The 18,313-nt window shown below is 38.7% G+C and overlaps 1 protein-coding gene across 1 annotated transcript in view; it reads left to right on the forward strand.

Moving 5' to 3' along the window:
• samd4a (sterile alpha motif domain containing 4A) overlaps positions 1-10,041 on the forward strand; it is a 110,669-nt gene extending 100,628 nt beyond the window's left edge. The window contains 1 exon segment of the mRNA XM_036593990.1: positions 865-10,041. Within this exon segment, the coding sequence (XP_036449883.1) occupies positions 865-893 (29 nt within the window). The 3' untranslated portion in view covers positions 894-10,041.
• The last annotated feature ends 8,272 nt before the right edge of the window (positions 10,042-18,313 follow it).

An 18,313-nucleotide genomic window follows, 5' to 3' on the forward strand; every position in this document is an offset into this window, starting at 1 on the left:
CCTTTGGATTCTCTCTTGATTTTCATCAGATTTATCCCCTCAGGGAAGGGGCGGCGAAGCACAACAACTACAGTTACAAAATCTTCTGCATGCTGTGTGCATTACACATTTTCACCAGAGGGGTCTCCAAATCTAGAATATATACATACATATATAGTGAATGGACTCAATCTCAAGACGTTGAGTGTTGAGGGGCTCCCGAGTGGCGCAGCCAATCTAGACATTGGCCGCATCATCAGGAGATCGCAAGTTCGATCCCTGGTGATACTACAGCCATCTGTGGCCGGCAGTCCAAAAGAGCATAATTGGCCTCGCTCTCTCTGGGTGGGTAGGATGGCCCCCCACGTCTTCCTCATCACTCAGCACGATCCTCACTCACACAGTGGCTCTTCACAGGTCTCGGAGGAAGCCTGTCTTTGCCTTCACCCTCCTAGCACTGGTGGCATTGTGTGACTGGGGGAGTCGTAACTAGTGGGTGGAATTGGATATGACAAAATGGGGGAGAAAAATTGGGGGAAAATTCCCTTAAAAAAAGTTATGAATGTTTACGTTCTGTAAAGTTACCATTTCTAGAGATAAACGGTTTTGTCCTCACGATATACTACATCTTATTTGTATATTACTGCTGTCAGAACAAAACATTGTATCTCCAAACTTTACCGTAGAAGCTAAAATGTTTTTTACTTTTAATAGAAGTTCATTGTATTGTAAATAATTTTAGACCAGGTCTGTCGGTCCATTCATCATGAAATTTTGACACAATTTTAAATGATGTCAAAAATGAAAGTCCTTTATATCTTTTTCCACCATAAAATAAAGCTTGTGATCTGTTCCTAACAGCTGCGCGTTCTTCTGTGTTTGTAGATGGTGTTGATCGGACGTCCACTATCTGAGCACAAGGAGGAGAAGGCAGAGTTAGCCATGCAGTGAGGGGGTCAGGGGGGACATCTTGAGGTCAGGAACCCCCCCCATCTATCCTTAAACTCCACCCCCACCTGCCCATCTACCAACACACAGCCAATGGGAGCGGTGTGAGCGGCTGGCATGCGCGTGATGATCCGCACAGCGCCGTTCACCACATTCAGAAAGGCTTCCGTCACCATGACGACTTCAGCTTTTTTACATTAGGCATGGGGGATTGGGCTATTTTTTGGGAGATAATCACCTTTTTTAGAAAAAAAATACAAATTGCCAAAAGGAGGACTATCCCGACGCGGCACTTCCATATAGAAAGACTATGGAAGGTATGGAGTGGGGAAAAGTTCCACTCCACTACGGAAGGGAGAGAATTTGGGAGGTATCTTCAGCAGAGCTGCTGCGAGGGTCTTTTGCTTCACACCAAAAAAACAAGAAAAAAACAAAAGCAGCCAGCCGACGTATGTCCTGCGAAATCCCGGCCAATCCGCTCGGTCCGGCTGGAGCTTCGGAGTCTAAAAGAGCTTCTGTAGAGTCACTAAACACCATTGTTTACATACAAGTGCTACTCTCAAGGGTACCAGAGCGTCTGAGGTGTGCAGCAGCAGCTACCAGCACAGTTTACATGCCAGCATGTTTGGGTTTTTTTTGTGTTTTTTATTTTTAATTTTTTTGGATTTTGCTCATCTTGTTCCAGATGTGGTTTGCTGTTTAAGAAGTTGAGAAGATGAAAGTGGAGGACGGAGGTCAGGAGAGAGGGGGAGAGAGATAGAGCAGGAAGGGGAAAAGGAAAGTGACGTAAGCGTGGAGGGTCCGTGAGACGTGAGGTAGAGAGAGGTAGAGAGAGAATGAGAGAGATAGAAGGGAAAGGAATGTCACAAATGGGTTCTGACGTGAGAGGCGGCGAACTGAAGGCAGACGGCAGGTCGGGATTTTTGCTGTGGCGTCGGCGGATGTGGGACGGTGTTCGGAACGGGCGTTCTGGGAGAAATGCCAGCAAAGGCAAGTGAATATAAGAGCTATAATTTGAAAACGTGAAGCGGTCAGTGGGTAGAAATGCTCGGCAAAGACGAGGCTGAATTCTTATATATACGTAATTGCTGGTAGTGGTCATTGTGTATCGTTAATAGGGGTGTAACAAATGCGCATTTTCAGATTTGATGCGATTTTTGAGTCCGAGGTCAATATTTGATTTGATTTTTAATATTTTGTGTTGATAAAAATACAAAAAAATAAGATTGCTGTACACTGTAAAAATGGTTTTCCAGTTCAGCCTAAAAAATGACTAACAAGCAGTTTATAGGGCTCATATAATGTTTAATAACAAGCAGTTTAAAGGGCTCATATAATGTTTAATAACAAGCAATTTAAAGGGCTCATATAATGTTCAATAACAAGCAATTTAAAGGGCTCATATGATGTAAAAATCCACTTTTTTAATCAAAAGAGTTATAAGTAAAGACCATACCGTCCATATATGGATACTAAGCTGCCTTATTGGTATTTAGTGCTTTTGTGATGTCACAAAAACCATGCATCCACGTACACTGGGGTTATAAAGAGTGTTTCAGCCCGGACGGCTTTCTAATTAAAAAGCACAACACAGAGCAGCCAGTCAGAACAGAGCTCATTTACATATATCAGTCTTAAAGGCACAGTAACAAATATAGCCTGTTTAATTAAGTAAAATGGGTTGGAAATAGTTTTTTTGCACATAAAACCACACAGATATTACAAGTAGACTAAAAGATAAAATATGAGAAAAAAGTCAATGTGGGCCCTTTAACTGCTTTTATTCAAGTTCATCTCAAATAAATACTCTGAATGAGATTGAATGAGCGATTCTTCTACTTTTTACAGTGTGAAGTTCAGCCACGATCAAATCACTAGTTAACATTTTTACACATTTTGTGGTTTCGACAAAAGATGCATCATCAACACAGTTATCAGTATCAGTTCATCATAGACTATTTCATTTGTTTTCCTGCACTTTTTAAGTGCTGTAATTGTTACACCCTTACTATTTGACTGTGTGTGGTGCTGCGGAGGGCTTTCCTGTAGAGTAAAAGGGTTAATAGTCGCTTTTGATTTGTGAGTTGTAATATAACTGGATTGTTCAGTGCTGGAGCAGAAAATGTGATGTTCTGTTCAAGGGATGGTTCACCAAAACATCAGATCCTCTTCCTCTGACCACAGATGTAGTCGATCAGCTTCGACGTGTCTGGTGTGTCTTTAGTTTTACGCTCTCAGCCTGATATAATAAAAGTCTGTGTCACCCAAAAACAGTGGCCTCCTAGACAGGATGTACGGTAATTGTATTTTATATGATCTCTGCCGTTGTTTAGAATCTGGTCTGTTATTTTGAAGAGCATCAAGGGGCCCCAGTAACCTGACAGACCAGGTTCTTTGTTATTGTTATTTTTATGTGATTTTTTAATGTGATGCTCTGAGAAGAGATGCTTGAAGGGAGCTATAACCCAGTTTTAAGTAGTGATTTGTGGTTGGCTTGTAAACGGAAGATTATTGGCTCGAAAATCTCACCTGAGCATTTAGCTGCGTCATTAGGCTGCGTCCTTAGATGAGAGTCCTAATACTTTATCCAGTGCCTCTTCACAATAAGACTGTCCTTATAAAGGGTTTAAAATTAGTTTATTAATGGTTATTACATCATAAATACAATAATGAGCTTGTATAACACGTAAATAAATAGGGAGTAGTGATATGAGTAAGTGAGGAAGCTGACTGTTGGAGAAGACAGAGTAAGATCTGCAACCAGCAGCGTCTGAGGTTTGAGTGTACTTGAAAGTGGGCTCACTATTTGGCAAGCAACAGGTCACTGTTGGCCTTCTTATTTAACTGTTATAAGGTGTTTATGACCATTAAGCATTAATAAACTAATTTGCCTTCATAAGGGTGGTCTTATTCTAAAGTGGTACCCTTTTTCCTTGCTCTGGAACATGGTTAGACCATCTCTGTGGACAAATATGCATGCCAAATGCTGACACTTAAATGAATTAATATGCACATTGATGTTTTTCCTCGAGCCTCTGCCCCCTAAAATGCCTGTAGACACCAAACATGTCTTGGCTGATTCACTACATACAGAGCAAGGAGGGAAAACTGTGCAAATCTGATTTTTAGGTGAGTCATCCCTTTAAAAGAGTGCCAACCTGGAAAACTGTAATGTGAGTCTTTAGCACCATCTGGTGGCCATATGCTGCAGAGTGCATCCGCATGTTTTCTACCAAGGCTTTTCAGTGCAGAATGCCTACACAGAGTCATTTAGTCCAAGACAATTAGGATTAATTAAATAATCAACGAGTCTTTATTGTGTTTTTTCAGTGTTGTCTTAATATGGGCTGTTAGTTAGCGCCAGGTTGTTAACGTCGTAGGTTTTACGATGCAGAATAAGCTCATTAGATTGACATTATTCTTGGCCACTTTGTGACACATCTTGTTTTCTGCATGGAAAAGGGGCTTTGATTAAAAATCTAACAGGATTGCGTTTTTTTTTAATCTATTCAAAGTCCTTCAGTGAGGGTTTATAGTGTTTTTCTTATTTTGATTCGTTTTTTTATACGAGTTCTTGTTTGTCCTGCACTTGGTGCTGTGAAATTTTTGCTGAAACATCAAAAGTGAACACTAAGATGTGCAATAGCCTCTCGTTAGCAGCGTGATGGGGCGAAGACGTGCAGCAGAAACGCGCTGCTGGAGATGAAGCGCACTTCGTAGAAGAAGAAGCGTGAGGAAAAGCACCTGTTAAGTCCCCGCATGTGTCCGGCGTCCCCTCTGTGTAATCACTCACGGGCTGTGGACTTCACTCACAGCCCCACCTCAAGCTATAAATCGTCCAAAGATCCAGTACGGACGTACTGAGAGCGACAGAGAGAGAATCGATGGAGTCCGAAGTCCAGGTTAAAGAGGCACTTTGATACTCTCCCTATGATACTGTGTTGTGATTGGTCTAAATGATGGTCAGAAAGGGGAGGCATGGACGACATCTGCCTTACACAGACACTCAAAAAGCTGCCTAAGAGAACGCCTCTGTCTCATGCATGCCATATAATGGCCATTCTGAAAGTGAGAAAGCATTTAATGTGTTGGCTATGCAGTGTGTTGTTTTCGCTTTTTGACTTGAAGGGGAATTCCACCCGTTTTACAAAATTTCAGCATGATTTGGTCAGTGAGAAGAGACCCAAGTTATCCAGAGTGGGCCTTTTTGGGGCAATTTGAGAGGGATTGATCGTATTTTAATGGGATTTTGTTACAATAATGGTGAGAGGAACCAGGAACAAAGCAAAAACAACTACCCGTCTTAAGTTTATATATATATATATTTATATGTAATGCTGATAGTGCTAAAAATGATCATCCCTAAAAATCAGTTTTGTTCTTTTACCATACATATATCTCTCCACCCTGCGTGCATCTTATGGAAGTAACTTTAGCATAATAGTTTACATTATAAATGTAATGTACAGCTTTAAAGGGCCCATATTATGGAAAACTCAGCCCATACAGTCCATATATGGCAACGTGGCCTTTTTTGAATTCATTGTTTCTGTGTTGTCACAGCAACATTCACATATATACCACTATCCAGCCAGCAGTTTAGCCCCGCCCACTCACACTGAAGTTCTAAGGAGTGTTTCAGCCTGGGCTTTTTTTGAACAAGGCACAAAATAATGCAGCCAATCAGAACAGAGCTCATTTGCATATATATGTCTTAAAGGCACAGTAACAAAAACAGTCTGTTTAATTCTAAGAGATAAAGAACAGTTGTGCAAAGAAAAATTATGACTGTTTTTGTTAAATAAATCCACACAAACGTTATAAGTGGAATTAAGGGAAAAAATAAAATACAAACGAATTCGTATAATATGGGCCTTTTAAGCATTTAGCTTAAGATTTAAGTGGCATGCAGCACTCAGTCTTTTTCTGTAATGATTTCTGTGAGGTAGCTTTTGTTGTGAGTTGTTACTGTCGTTTGCTATCCTGTTTATATCGTCGCTGTCGAGACAAACCTTGTATCTCCATTTTTGTCGTTTTTCATTGAAAAAGCTACTTGCTCTTTGTGTTGGGTCAAGATTTTGTGATGATTGGACCAACAGAAATGGTCCAAAATCATTTTTCCATTACCTTCCATTAAAACTCAAGAACATTTTTCCTTCTCTTGTAAAGTTACCTTTGGAGATATGAGGTTTTGTTCTGAGAGCAGCGATGTGTAAATATGTAGTTATATATTCAATTACACAGTTAGTTCCATAATGAAATACATTTACATTCTATATGGACAGTTTTTATTCATTTGTTTCAGTGTGAAAGTCACAAAAATGAATGTATATTAGCGTTTTTATTAAATTCAAGTCCTAATTAAACACAAACACTAACGTGGAATAGATTGAACATTCAGAATATGCACTTTCCTCTCAATTTCTCCAGTTGTTTCACTGAGCTACAAGTGAGAAATGCATGTTTTGTTATTGCTGATGAGTTTTAAGAGGGCACCTGTTACAGTTTTGTCTTGGTAAATCTCTCTACTTTATCAAAACAGTTGGAATGATTTTGTGTACTCGTCAAGCAAACTGATGAAATTTTGAAAAAATAGGGTGGAATTCCCCTTTAAGGAGATCTGAACCGGTCTACTGCTTTCCTACATATGATTAGCCTTCAGTGGGACGGTGGGAAATGTGTAGAAGCACGTGAGCGACACTCACGTCTGATCGGAGTGGCGTGTTCGTATACGTACAGTGTAAAGCAGAGCCACTCGACACTGCCATTTAAAGAAAACTATTAGCAGATTCAAATGATTATTTATTCGTTTTGTTTTTCTATTATTGTCGCAGAGGTTATTGTATTCATTAGATGTATTATTTAAGATACCATATGTATTAACTCGCTATGGCTGGTAACCATAAGTACATCTCAAATATCAAGTTATTATTTTTTTTTGTTTGTTTTGTTTTCTCTTTATCTCAAAACTGTATTTTATAGGCATCAGTTGATTCTCGTTATTTTCTCCTTGTGTTAACGCTCGCTCTGGGATCCGTACGTCCAGAAAGCATGTTGTACAGTGCAGTGTGGTATCACTTTATGCCTCGACGTTGAACACATTGTTCCCCTTTATTGTGGACTGTTTTTAGTGCTGCTTCAGTTCACGTCACGTTGTTCTTCACGCCCGATCACCTCAGCAGATGACGTTAGATGATGCTGTGCGTTTTTCCACCTGCTGGTTGCGCTCGGAAATGAAATGTGGGAGCAGAGCAGGAGCGAGGAACGCTTCGGCTCACACCACAGGCCAGAACAGCGTGGAAGAAAAGTGATTTTTTTAAAGGATATAACATCCAAAAGTATCCGAGACAGCCCTTCAGCTGCTTTAAAGGGTCTGTATCATGGAAAACCACATTTTCTTAGCTTTATTGCCAAATAAACGTTTGGTCTAGTATGTAAACATTACACTTTCTAAGTCGACGGTTCATACAGTCAATATGGAAAGTGACGTGATTCGAATCCATTGTATTTGTGATGTCACAAATTCATTTACATATATCGTCCTGTTCAGCCTACAGCAGTTCAGCCCTGCACAGTAATGCTGTGGGGTGTTTCAGGCTGGACTGCTTTTTGAATGAGGAACAACACAGAGCAGCCGATCGGAACATAGCTCATTTGCATATATCGGTCTTAAAGGCACAGCCTGCTTAATTCTAAGGGATGTAAAAATGAATTATGACTCTTTTTGATACATTAAACCACACAGAAATGTCACAAATGACCTCAGGGAAGAAAAGAAATAATGAAATATAGGAAAAATGTGGGACATGGTCCGTTTAAGCTGCCCCAATTGCTTATATAATATCCATAGAAAAGCTAGGAATAGAATGGGACGCTCTGGAGGAGCCATACACAAGCCCAAGGTCACTATGCCCAATGCCAAGCATGGGCTAGAGGGGTAAAAAGCCCCCCAGCACAGGGAATCAGTTGAACTGTGTTCTCTGGAGTGATGGAGCTCCGTCTAATACCTTTGGGATGAGTTGGAGTGATCCAGAACTGACCATCCAACATCAGTACCTGACCTCACTAATGCTCAATCAAATCCTCACAGCAATGTTCCAATGTCTAGTGTAAAGCCTTCCCAGAAGAGCAGAGGCTGTTACTGCAGGACAGGAGAACAAACTCACTATTAACACCCTTGATTTCAGAAGAAACGCTGGTGCTTCCAAACTTCTGGCCTGTAGTGTGATTCCTCCCATAAACCATGTGTGTCAGGCTCGAGTCCTCTCAGGCCAAAACACCGCAGACTTCAGCTCACTGCCTCATTAAACACACCTGATTCAGCTCATCAGCTAATTAGCAAAGACTTTGTGAACTGAATTCAGAGCGTCAGATGAGGGTAAACGCTGATCTCCGCAGCACTTTGGCCAGGAAGGTCCCCAGTTTGACATGCCTGATATAAACCGTCAGTGAGAAAGATGCTGTAGCAGGTTTAGCATTGAAGCGCTATCTTCATATTCCAGCCTTTGAGAAAGCAGCTCTGTGTATTAGTGCATTAGTCATATTTCATAATTATCCTTTCTTCTTTTTTTTTTTAAACCTCCTGCATCTATACTGTATCCTATACCGCTTTACTGTGTCCTTCAATTAGTTCTTTTGTTTTATTCTCAAGAGCCGATGTCCTGTATTGACTGCAGGCTTACATATATATTATTACATACATATATATTTTAAAAAGAATATCATTATGTTTATTGAAAAAAAAAAGAAAATAGAACAAAAAAAAAGTAATTTATATTTTAGAAATGCATGTCAGGCTGGGAAGTCGTATTTAGAATAACAAATGGCAGTGCCTTTTTTTTTTTTCTTTCGGACTCTGATATTTACTCGAAATGTAAAGGATTTTATATGGATTTAAAATGTTTAGTGGTTATTAGCAAAGCTGGACGCATTGATGGTCAGAAACGATGAATCACACAAGCTCCGTATGACAGCAACAGTTGTGCAGGTTGAGCATGTCCTTTGGTTGATTATACTTCAGTACACTTTAGGTACTTTCAATGCTGATATGAAGTTATGAACTATACCGGTCTGTTCAACAAAGATGTATGTGTGTGTGTATATAAATATATATATATTTGTATGTCTGCGTGTTGTTTGCAAGGGGGACGTGAAATGTAGTGTAATTTTGTACATATGTTTTCAGGAAAAAAGAAAAAAACGCTGCATTTTGACATGAACTGCCTTTTTTTCCCCTCCCTGTTTCCTTCCATTTCATTTGACTCTACAGTTATGAAGGGGAAGTCCACCCATTTTTTTATTCCTGCCTAATTAATTTGTTAAAATGTATACAGTCGTTCAGAGTGGTTTGGTGTGAAACGCTCTGTTCTAGAGAAACGTACGCAGTCAGAATTGTTCACAGTGGTGGTGATAGGAACCAGACGTCCACCTCTAAAATCATTTTTTTCATCAGTTTTTTTTAAATCCGTTCATGGTGGAGGGATACATGCAGGAATAAGGTAAAATAGTCCCTAAAGAAAACTTAATTTTTCAGATTTATCACTATTTTACCATCAACATTCCATGTAAGATGGTTTTTTGGTGGTTTTTATAGTAAATAAAACGTCTATATTGGTGTTGTAGTCATGGTGACCCCTTGGTTCCTATCACCACCACTGTAAAGACATCTGAACAATTTCACACCAAACCGCTCTGAATCACTCTGTTTACATCTCAACCACTGAATTATGCAGAATTTGTAAAAAATTGATGGATATGCCCTTTGAAGTTAAAGAAGGATTCTGAGATTTGCTGCATTCTGCATCTGTGGACGTCCATGTGCGTCCAGATGTTCAGATATGGTGTAGGTGAAATAAGGGAGGTACAAATACTGAGTTTTTCTGTTTGAATCCAGCCGAAGCCTGACCGCTGCGGCTGGCTAATGATTTCAGTCGGGCCTCTGATGTTTGTATTTCTCTGTGTGAGTGCTGTATGTGTTTGTATGCATAAACCATTGTGTTTTGTTTGTTTGTTTGTTTGTGAGAGTGCGTCCATACATTTTTAGTCTGCGTTCAATGCTTGACATCTTTGTAATAACCAGAGACAAAGTATTAAAGAGTAACTTTTGAAAAAGCAGCTGTGTGGAGCTGATATGATGCTGTTATCATTTTCATGATGAATGTTCATGATATGCTTTTCTGAGCAGTATTAAGTCGCTGCTTATAGTTCAGATCAGTTCCGTTTCTAAAGCTGAGCTGCGTTCTGAGCCATTCTGTGTAATACCCGATATGCACACATACTGAATACTTATCAAGTTATCTGTTGAAGTCGTTAAAACCTTATTGGCAATCAGAGTCTACAGTTTAGCTCTCAGTTTCAATCTCAGGAATAAAGCCCAGATTAAACCAATCAGAAGCCTCCTCTGAGTTTAAACCAGTCAGGAGCCTCCTCTCTATTTAAACCAATAAGAAGCCGCCTCTCAAGTTTAAACCAATCAGAAGCCGCCTCTCAAGTTTAAACCAATCAGAAGCTTTCTCTGGGTTTAAACCAATCAGAAGCCTCCTATCAAGTTTAAACCAATCAGGAGCCTCCTCCAAGTTTAAACCAATCAGGAGCCTCCTTTCAAGTTTAAACCAATCAAAAGCCTCCTCTCAGGTTAAATCAATCAGAAGCCTCCTCTCAAGTTTAAACCAATCAGGAGCCTCCTCCAAGTTTAAACCAATCAGGAGCCTCCTCCAAGTTTAAACCAATCAGGAGCCTCCTCTCAAGTTTAAACCAATCAAAAGCCTCCTCTCAGGTTAATCCAATCAGGAGCCTCCTGTCAAGTTTAAACCAATCAGAAGCCTCTTCTCCCCTTAAACCGATCAGACGCCTACTTTCCCTTTAAACCAACCAGAAGCCTCCTCCAAGTTTAAACCAATCAGAATCTACAATCACCGCTCAGCCTCAACCAATCAAAAATCATTAACCTCCTCTCAGTTTAGGCCAGTCAGAAAGCAACCTTTTCTCAGTTTATAATAATCAGCAATCTAACTTCAGTTTAAACCAATCAGAATCTACAGACTTTCACATCATGTTAAAAACAGTACAGGGGCCACTTTCCCCAGACCAGGATTAATCTTAATTTAGCCTAGGCCAATGAATAGTGATTCTCGGTCGAATTGTGTTTAATAAAATAATCATAAAAACATCAAAACTCAACAGAATAATGTTAAAGCTACACTGTGTAAGTTTTGGGGGTTTGGGGACCTCTCTGTTGGAAATGTGTAATTGCATGCAAAGTGTAGAACACTTTGTAATGTGTGTTGTGCATCGCCGCCCTTCCCCAAGTGGATGAATCTGATGAGTGAAAGTGAATTCAAAGGCTACGTTCACATTACCAGGTTGAAGTGGCACAAATCTGATTTTTTGCCCTAATGTGACTTTCAGAGCTGTGTGGACACACAAATACGACCTGAGCCACTTTCATATGTGGTCCTAGATTGGACACTTGGCCATGTGACCTTAATGTGACGCTCAGATCGGAATTCATGTGCTTTTTTTCCTCTGCGCATGACCATCATTCAGCGTTACCATGGCAGCAGCGCCAAACAGAAGTTAAAGCCTGTAAACGGTGGAAAAGCAGCTCATCTCACCTTTTTCTCCTTCGTCTCGCTCTAATAATGAAGCTGAGAGCTGATCAGAGTTAATTATCTTCTCAGCGAAGCTCGTTCTGCTCGTTAGTTTGTGCTGATGATGAACGTGATTCATTCACATGACGTTACTGAGTAGGATGAGCTCATGAGGGTCATTTCAGGACGCCGGTTTGTCACATTAATGACAGATTTGAATCACTTACCTAAACCAGCATGAACCATCCTGTAAGAGAGATCGGATTTGAGCAAAAAATCGGATTCAAGAAATGAGGCATGTAATGTGAACATAGCCAAAGAGAACTCAGTCTAAACCTGGTGAAGGAGCATCTTCTGAAGATGTGAGTGAATTATCTACTATTGCCATCACATCTTCATCAGTATGATGTTGATTTTGAGATCGTTTGAGGCCAAAACATCGAGCCGGCCCTTCTTTTTGAGTCTGTGTGTGACGTTAAGACGTAAAGACGTAAGATGTGGTGTGAAAAACTCTCGACCCGACGCCTCTGACTTTAAAATGATTATTGTAGGCTTTACAGAGCGACTCACAGCAGGGCGCACTCAGCATATATCAGCCTGCTTTTATTCTCCCGACTTAGTAATGATACTTAAATCTTACAAAAATGCTAAAAAGTCTTACAGAGCGCAGTTTTCAGCGTGTTTAGTCAATTCACGTCCACTAGCATCTAACTGGATTTTCCAAAAGTTGCCAACATTATTGAAGGCTTAGCTCTGCCCACACTACAACAACCACGTCATGGCATATATCACTGAAAAGCTTGTTTCCCATAGAACCTAAATAGACAAGCTTTTCAGTGAGATATGATATGAAGTGGTCGTGGGACATTTGCATATCTATTTTTTGGGGTGCAAATGCAGAAAAAAAATATCAGAAAACTGGAAATAAACAGGCGAAGATTAATTGTGATAAATAAACTGACCCTTATAATCTGTTCATTCTCAGAAAAGAAGGTGTGAAACTGTCACTGGGTCAGTGCCCCTCTTGTCACTGGGGTGGAACCCTCAAGGCTCCATCTCAGTACCTTTAGTCAGGGAACATAACCGAACCATAATCCACTGAAATGATATGTTCTAAGCTGTACTGACTCCACACACCCCGTCTCGTCTCCAGGCTTTTATTTTACTGTTCTGTTTAAAACATTCGGTTATGAAAAGGTACAAATACAAACTTTTCACCTGGAAAAACCTATTTAAGGTTCACAATCAGACCTTAAAACCACTGTTGTACCTTTGAGGGAACATTTACACTGTTTGTACATTGATGAATGAGAAATGTTCCTGAACAGAACCTTCATTTCTAACAGCGCAGTGTCTTGCCCACATTTTGTTTTTGAGAGTGAAGCCTCCTCTTAGTTTAAACCAATCAGAGGAGCTGAAACACTCACACTGCCAGAGTGTAGAAAGTGCTGAGTCACTGCGGTTTGTAGCTTTAAACACTCAGAAACTTCACAACCAGGAAACTGCACTAATAATAAACACGTGGGACGAAAGAGACGAGTTCAAGAAGGAAGAAGCGAAGGTCCTCTCGAGTTGTGTAGTGCCAGAATGAGTTGCAGTCCTGAATGTACAGTAACCTGTTCTGGACAGACAGAGAGGAAGATCACCTCTGTTTTTCTCCTCCTCCGTTTCGGGCAGCAGTGTGTCCAAATATTGATGTAGTATCTCCAAATAATTACTATTTTCCTGAAATATTGTGTCTTAAAATGTCTTAATATTTTTGATTTTCTCCAATTATGGACATTTTTATAGATTTTGGTTATTAAATGTATTTAATAAATGTATTCAGTTTCCATATAGCAAGTACTTAACCCTCTGTTGCATGATGTTGCCTCAAACTCATTTTCCTACAGTTTACAATAAGATTATACATATTTAAAGACAACAATAGGGTTAAAAATAAAGGGAAGAGTTTGAGTAAGACAATAAAGAACATGTAGTTGGTCATACTATCTCTTAGTGAGCACGTTTAAACCTCATTTTTATACCATTCAGTATAATTTTTTTTTGTTATGAGAATGCAGGAATATGTTTGTTGCCTAGAAGCGACAGTGGATTGGATTTAGCCAGTCACAAGCCAGGCCTCACTACTTCAGGGAACACGGCTCTACATCATTTCTTCTCATTGTCGCACTTGTTGCCTCAAGGCAACATACTCCAAAATGACCCCTGCACACATTATTTTTGTTATGTTTTTGAATTTAATAATCGGGTCCAAAAAAAATAATGACCATTTTATGCAAGAAAAGTGAATTGAGTATTTTTTTAAATTGCTCTCATAGTGCACGCAGCAGAGGGTTACGTAATAAGTAATACAGTAAGTCAATAAGTAGCATAATAAGTAACAATGTCAGTATTTTGAGGACAAAAGTAATTATTTGACATAGTAAGTTCATATTTTAAGAAAATTATTTTGGCATAATCAATATTTTGAGAAAGTTGTCATTATTTCCATATAGTTAATCTTTTGAGAAAAGTCATAATAAAAAAAAAGTCAGTCAAAATTTTGAGATTCATTCAAGATAGTAAGTCAAGATGTTAACAGTGCTGAATAATAATCCTTAGAATGTGATAAAACTGTCAGCATTTAAAAGGGGATACAAGTAATTTTTCAACATTTCAAAATTCAAATTGAGATGTAAGCAAAGTGATTTAGGCACTGTTGATGGCAAAAGTTTTAATTTTAAAAAAACGTTTCAGGCCAAAATCTTTACCAGTTCACTATCAGGAAACAATTCAAGACATATTCATAACCATTTCATGTAGTAACTTTCTGTGAGGGAGCTTTTAGAGGTGGACATCTGGTTCCTATCACTAAAACTCTGAACAGTTCTGACTCGGTAAGTTTCTCTAGAACAGAGCATTTCACACCAAACCACTCTGAATGTTTACATCTGAACCATTTGATGATGCAGAGATTTGGATAAATCGATGGGTTTCCCCTTGAATAGCCAAGGGCTTTGTCCGTCCATTTGGCTACACATCTTTTTTATTTTAACATTACTCTCCTAAAAAATTGTCTGGTAGAGTATAACCATGTGGGTGTAGTGTAGCCATAGATATGGGTGCAGTGTAATCATAGATATGGGTGTAGTGTAACCATAGATATGGGTGTAGTGTAGCCATAGATATGGCTGTAGTGTAACCATAGATATGGCTGTAGTGTAACCATAGATATGGGTGTAGTGTAACCATAGATATGGCTGTAGTGTAACCATAGATATGGGTGTAGTGTAGCCATAGATATGGGTGTAGTGTAATCATAGATATGGGTGTAGTGTAGCCATAGATATGGGTGTAGTGTAACCATAGATATGGCTGTAGTGTAACCATAGATATGGGTGTAGTGTAACCATAGATATGGGTGTACTGTAATCATAGATATGGCTGTAGTGTAACCATAGATATGGCTGTAGTGTAACCATATATATGGCTGTAGTGTAACCATAGATATGGCTGTAGTGTAACCATATATATGGGTGTAGTGTAACCATAGATATGGGTGTAGTGTAACCATAGATATGGGTGTAGTGTAATTATAGATATGGGTGTAGTGTAACCATATATATGGGTGTAGTGTAACCATAGATATGGCTGTAGTGTAACCATATATATGGGTGTAGTGTAACCATAGATATGGGTGTAGTGTAACCATAGATATGGGTGTAGTGTAACCATAGATATGGGTGCAGTGTAACCACAGATATGGGTGTTGTTTCTTATTTTGGCCCACCTGAACCCACCAAATCACAGAATATAGCACTGAATATGGAAGGCCAAGCTATTTTATAAATAAATAATAAGCATTTTTGGAGGCACTTCTTTAAAACATAATTTATTGTCATATTAACTTAAAATGACAGAACATCAGTTGCTGTAAATTAATATTGTATCTGCAGGACTACGATCTGCAGTCCCGGTGAAGGCCACACGGACATCAGAGCTCTAACCATAAGTGCTCGTTTTTTTTTTCCAGCCTGTCTCTAGTTACACGTCCATCAAACACACACATATATATACTGTATCTGCCCTTCAGATAATATGACAGTAATTCAGACACAAATTAAAAACAAACAGGCGAATTCAAAGCCAAACAAAACAAACAAAAGACGATAAAAAAACGTGATGTTAATTAAAATGTGTAGCGAGGAGCCGGTATGTTTCCTCTGCATTTCTCAATTAACTTTATGTGTATAAATATTTGAGTAATAAATCATGTTTTCCTTCTGTCTGATATTGGCTCATGAACCAAGACCAAAGCTTTCCAGCTCAAAGAGAACACGGATAAATAAAATTCACTAAATAGAAAAGATTAGTGTGTCAATATGTGGGTTTGCATCACTTCACAGATGCTGCAATATCAAAGATCACATTTATCAACAGTTATCGTAGTTATTATCTGTTTTTTTTATCAAAGTTGAGACTTTTTTTTTTTCAATCTCAACTGCACAGCTGAACTTTGGTCCTTTTTCCACAGAGAGAGGACAAAAAAAGAAAGATTCTCCTATCAGAGCACAAACAACGTCTACGGTCAGCAACACAGCACAGAGAGAAAGGCCCAGAGTGTCACTACAACACACGACATGCAGCGCAGTGCTGAGTGGTTCATCAGCGAAGTGGTTCAGTCGCACACAGACATGACAGTACATTTGCTGACGTCAGACAAAACTGCACACTTCACTCAACACACACTACTGTTCAAAAGTTTCAAATCACCATCTGTAAGGAGAAAAATCTCATTTATTTGCAGATAAAAGTATTAAATAATTCTAATTTGGCAGTTTTGTGCAGTAGAAATTTTAGACATTTTGTACAGATTAATCCAGAATAATAAACAACAGCTGCAGATGAACCTAAAATAATGGAGAAACTGTAGAGCATCAAGAATGGAGTTCAAATAAAACTGAACTCAAGAATGAAGTTCTAATATAATTAATATACAGAATGAAATTCTATCTGATCTAGAATGCCCCATATATTTAAAAAGCAGTGGTCATGTAAAAAATATTAATAGATAAAATATAAAGTGAGATATTACAGTATATTATACAAAGACATCTAAAATACTTTCTGCCATCTTGTTTATAATGATTTTACACATTTTTGTATAGTACATAAAATAATAAAAACGATAAAAAAGATAAATATGGTTGCTGAATCAAAGCTTGTGAACAGTAGAGTTCAGGACACAACACGACAACACTGCCCGAATCCATCTGTCAGAGATATTCACTACATTCCTATGGTGGTAAAATGAGTCATGACTGTTGTCAAAGTTCTAATATTAACTTTCTGCTTCAATTGGTGCCTAAAATTAGGTTCAAATTTGGATGTTTTTTGAGAATTAATTATATTCAATGCGTTACAATATATTCAAAACTGTACAGTTTTTATATACTGTTAAATGAATATACAAACTGTACAGCGTTGTATATTCAAACCTTACTGCCTTGAACATACTGTACAGCTGAATATCCATTACAGTGGAATGCATCAACTGTACAGCACTGAATATACGATACAGTTAGATATCGCTGCTGTCGGGAAAAAAAAACTTAACGTATCTCCATTTTTCAGTTTTTGACATAATTTGAAAATGCCTGTTACCCTTTACATTGTGTGTAAATATCATGATGAATGGACCAAAAGAAACGGCCCAAAATCAGTCTGGTTCCATTGACTTACATTAAAAGTAAAGTAGGTTTTTTCCTTCTCCTGTAAAGTTATCATTTTGGAGATATGATGTTTTCTTCCGACAACAGCGAAATACTACACAACAGAATTCACCAACTGAATAGCACTGAAAATATACTGTATAGCTGAACGCATAGTACAGCTGAATGCACCAACTGTACAACACTGAATATACAGTATAGTTGAATATACTGCCCAACTGCAGAGCACTGAATATACAGTATAGCTGAAAATAATTAACTGCACAGCATTAAATATACTGTATATTTGAATATACTGTACAACTGAATAGCACTGAACATAGAGTACAGTCAAATAGACTGTATAACTGAATGCACCAACTGTATAGCTTTGAAAATTCTATATAGCTGAATATCGTCGCTGTCCAAAGAAAAACAGCTCCAAAATAGTAACTTTACAGGAGAAGGCAAAAACATTCTTACCTTCCAATGTAAGTTAATGTAAAGAGATTATATTCCAAGTGATTTTAGAGCATTTCTGTTGATCCATTCATCATGTTTTCACACAACACAAAGGACGGGTAGTGTGTTAAAATGATGTAGACAAATAAAAATCAATAAAAATGGAGATACGTGGTTTTCTTTGGACAGTCATGATATACTGCACAACTAAATGTGGCATTTACAGCACTGGATACAGTGTATAGTTGAATATGCTGTACAGTAGAATGCAACAACTGTACAGCATCCATATACTGTATGTGCATGTCCTACACTCAGTGCTGTACCGAACCACTCTTGGTTGGGTTTCCTTTGGCTTGACTGCACTGTAATGCAATTAAGCTCTGGCTACAGATCAGATTATTCATGCTCTCATGAAAACAGTTAAAATGGAATATTCGTCAAATTAGTAAAACACGGTTTCAGGTTACACAAATAAAATTATAGCTGACTGCTTGACTGCAGACTGATCCACATCCCGTGAAGTCCATCACCTGACAAACCACACAGCACCTTCTGATGCACACACACACACACACACACACACACACATACACACATATATAAACACAAATGCGCACACACACACACACGCAGGAAGGT

Source organism: Colossoma macropomum, unplaced genomic scaffold (genome assembly GCF_904425465.1).
Source record: "Colossoma macropomum unplaced genomic scaffold, Colossoma_macropomum, whole genome shotgun sequence".
NCBI lineage: Eukaryota > Metazoa > Chordata > Actinopteri > Characiformes > Serrasalmidae > Colossoma > Colossoma macropomum.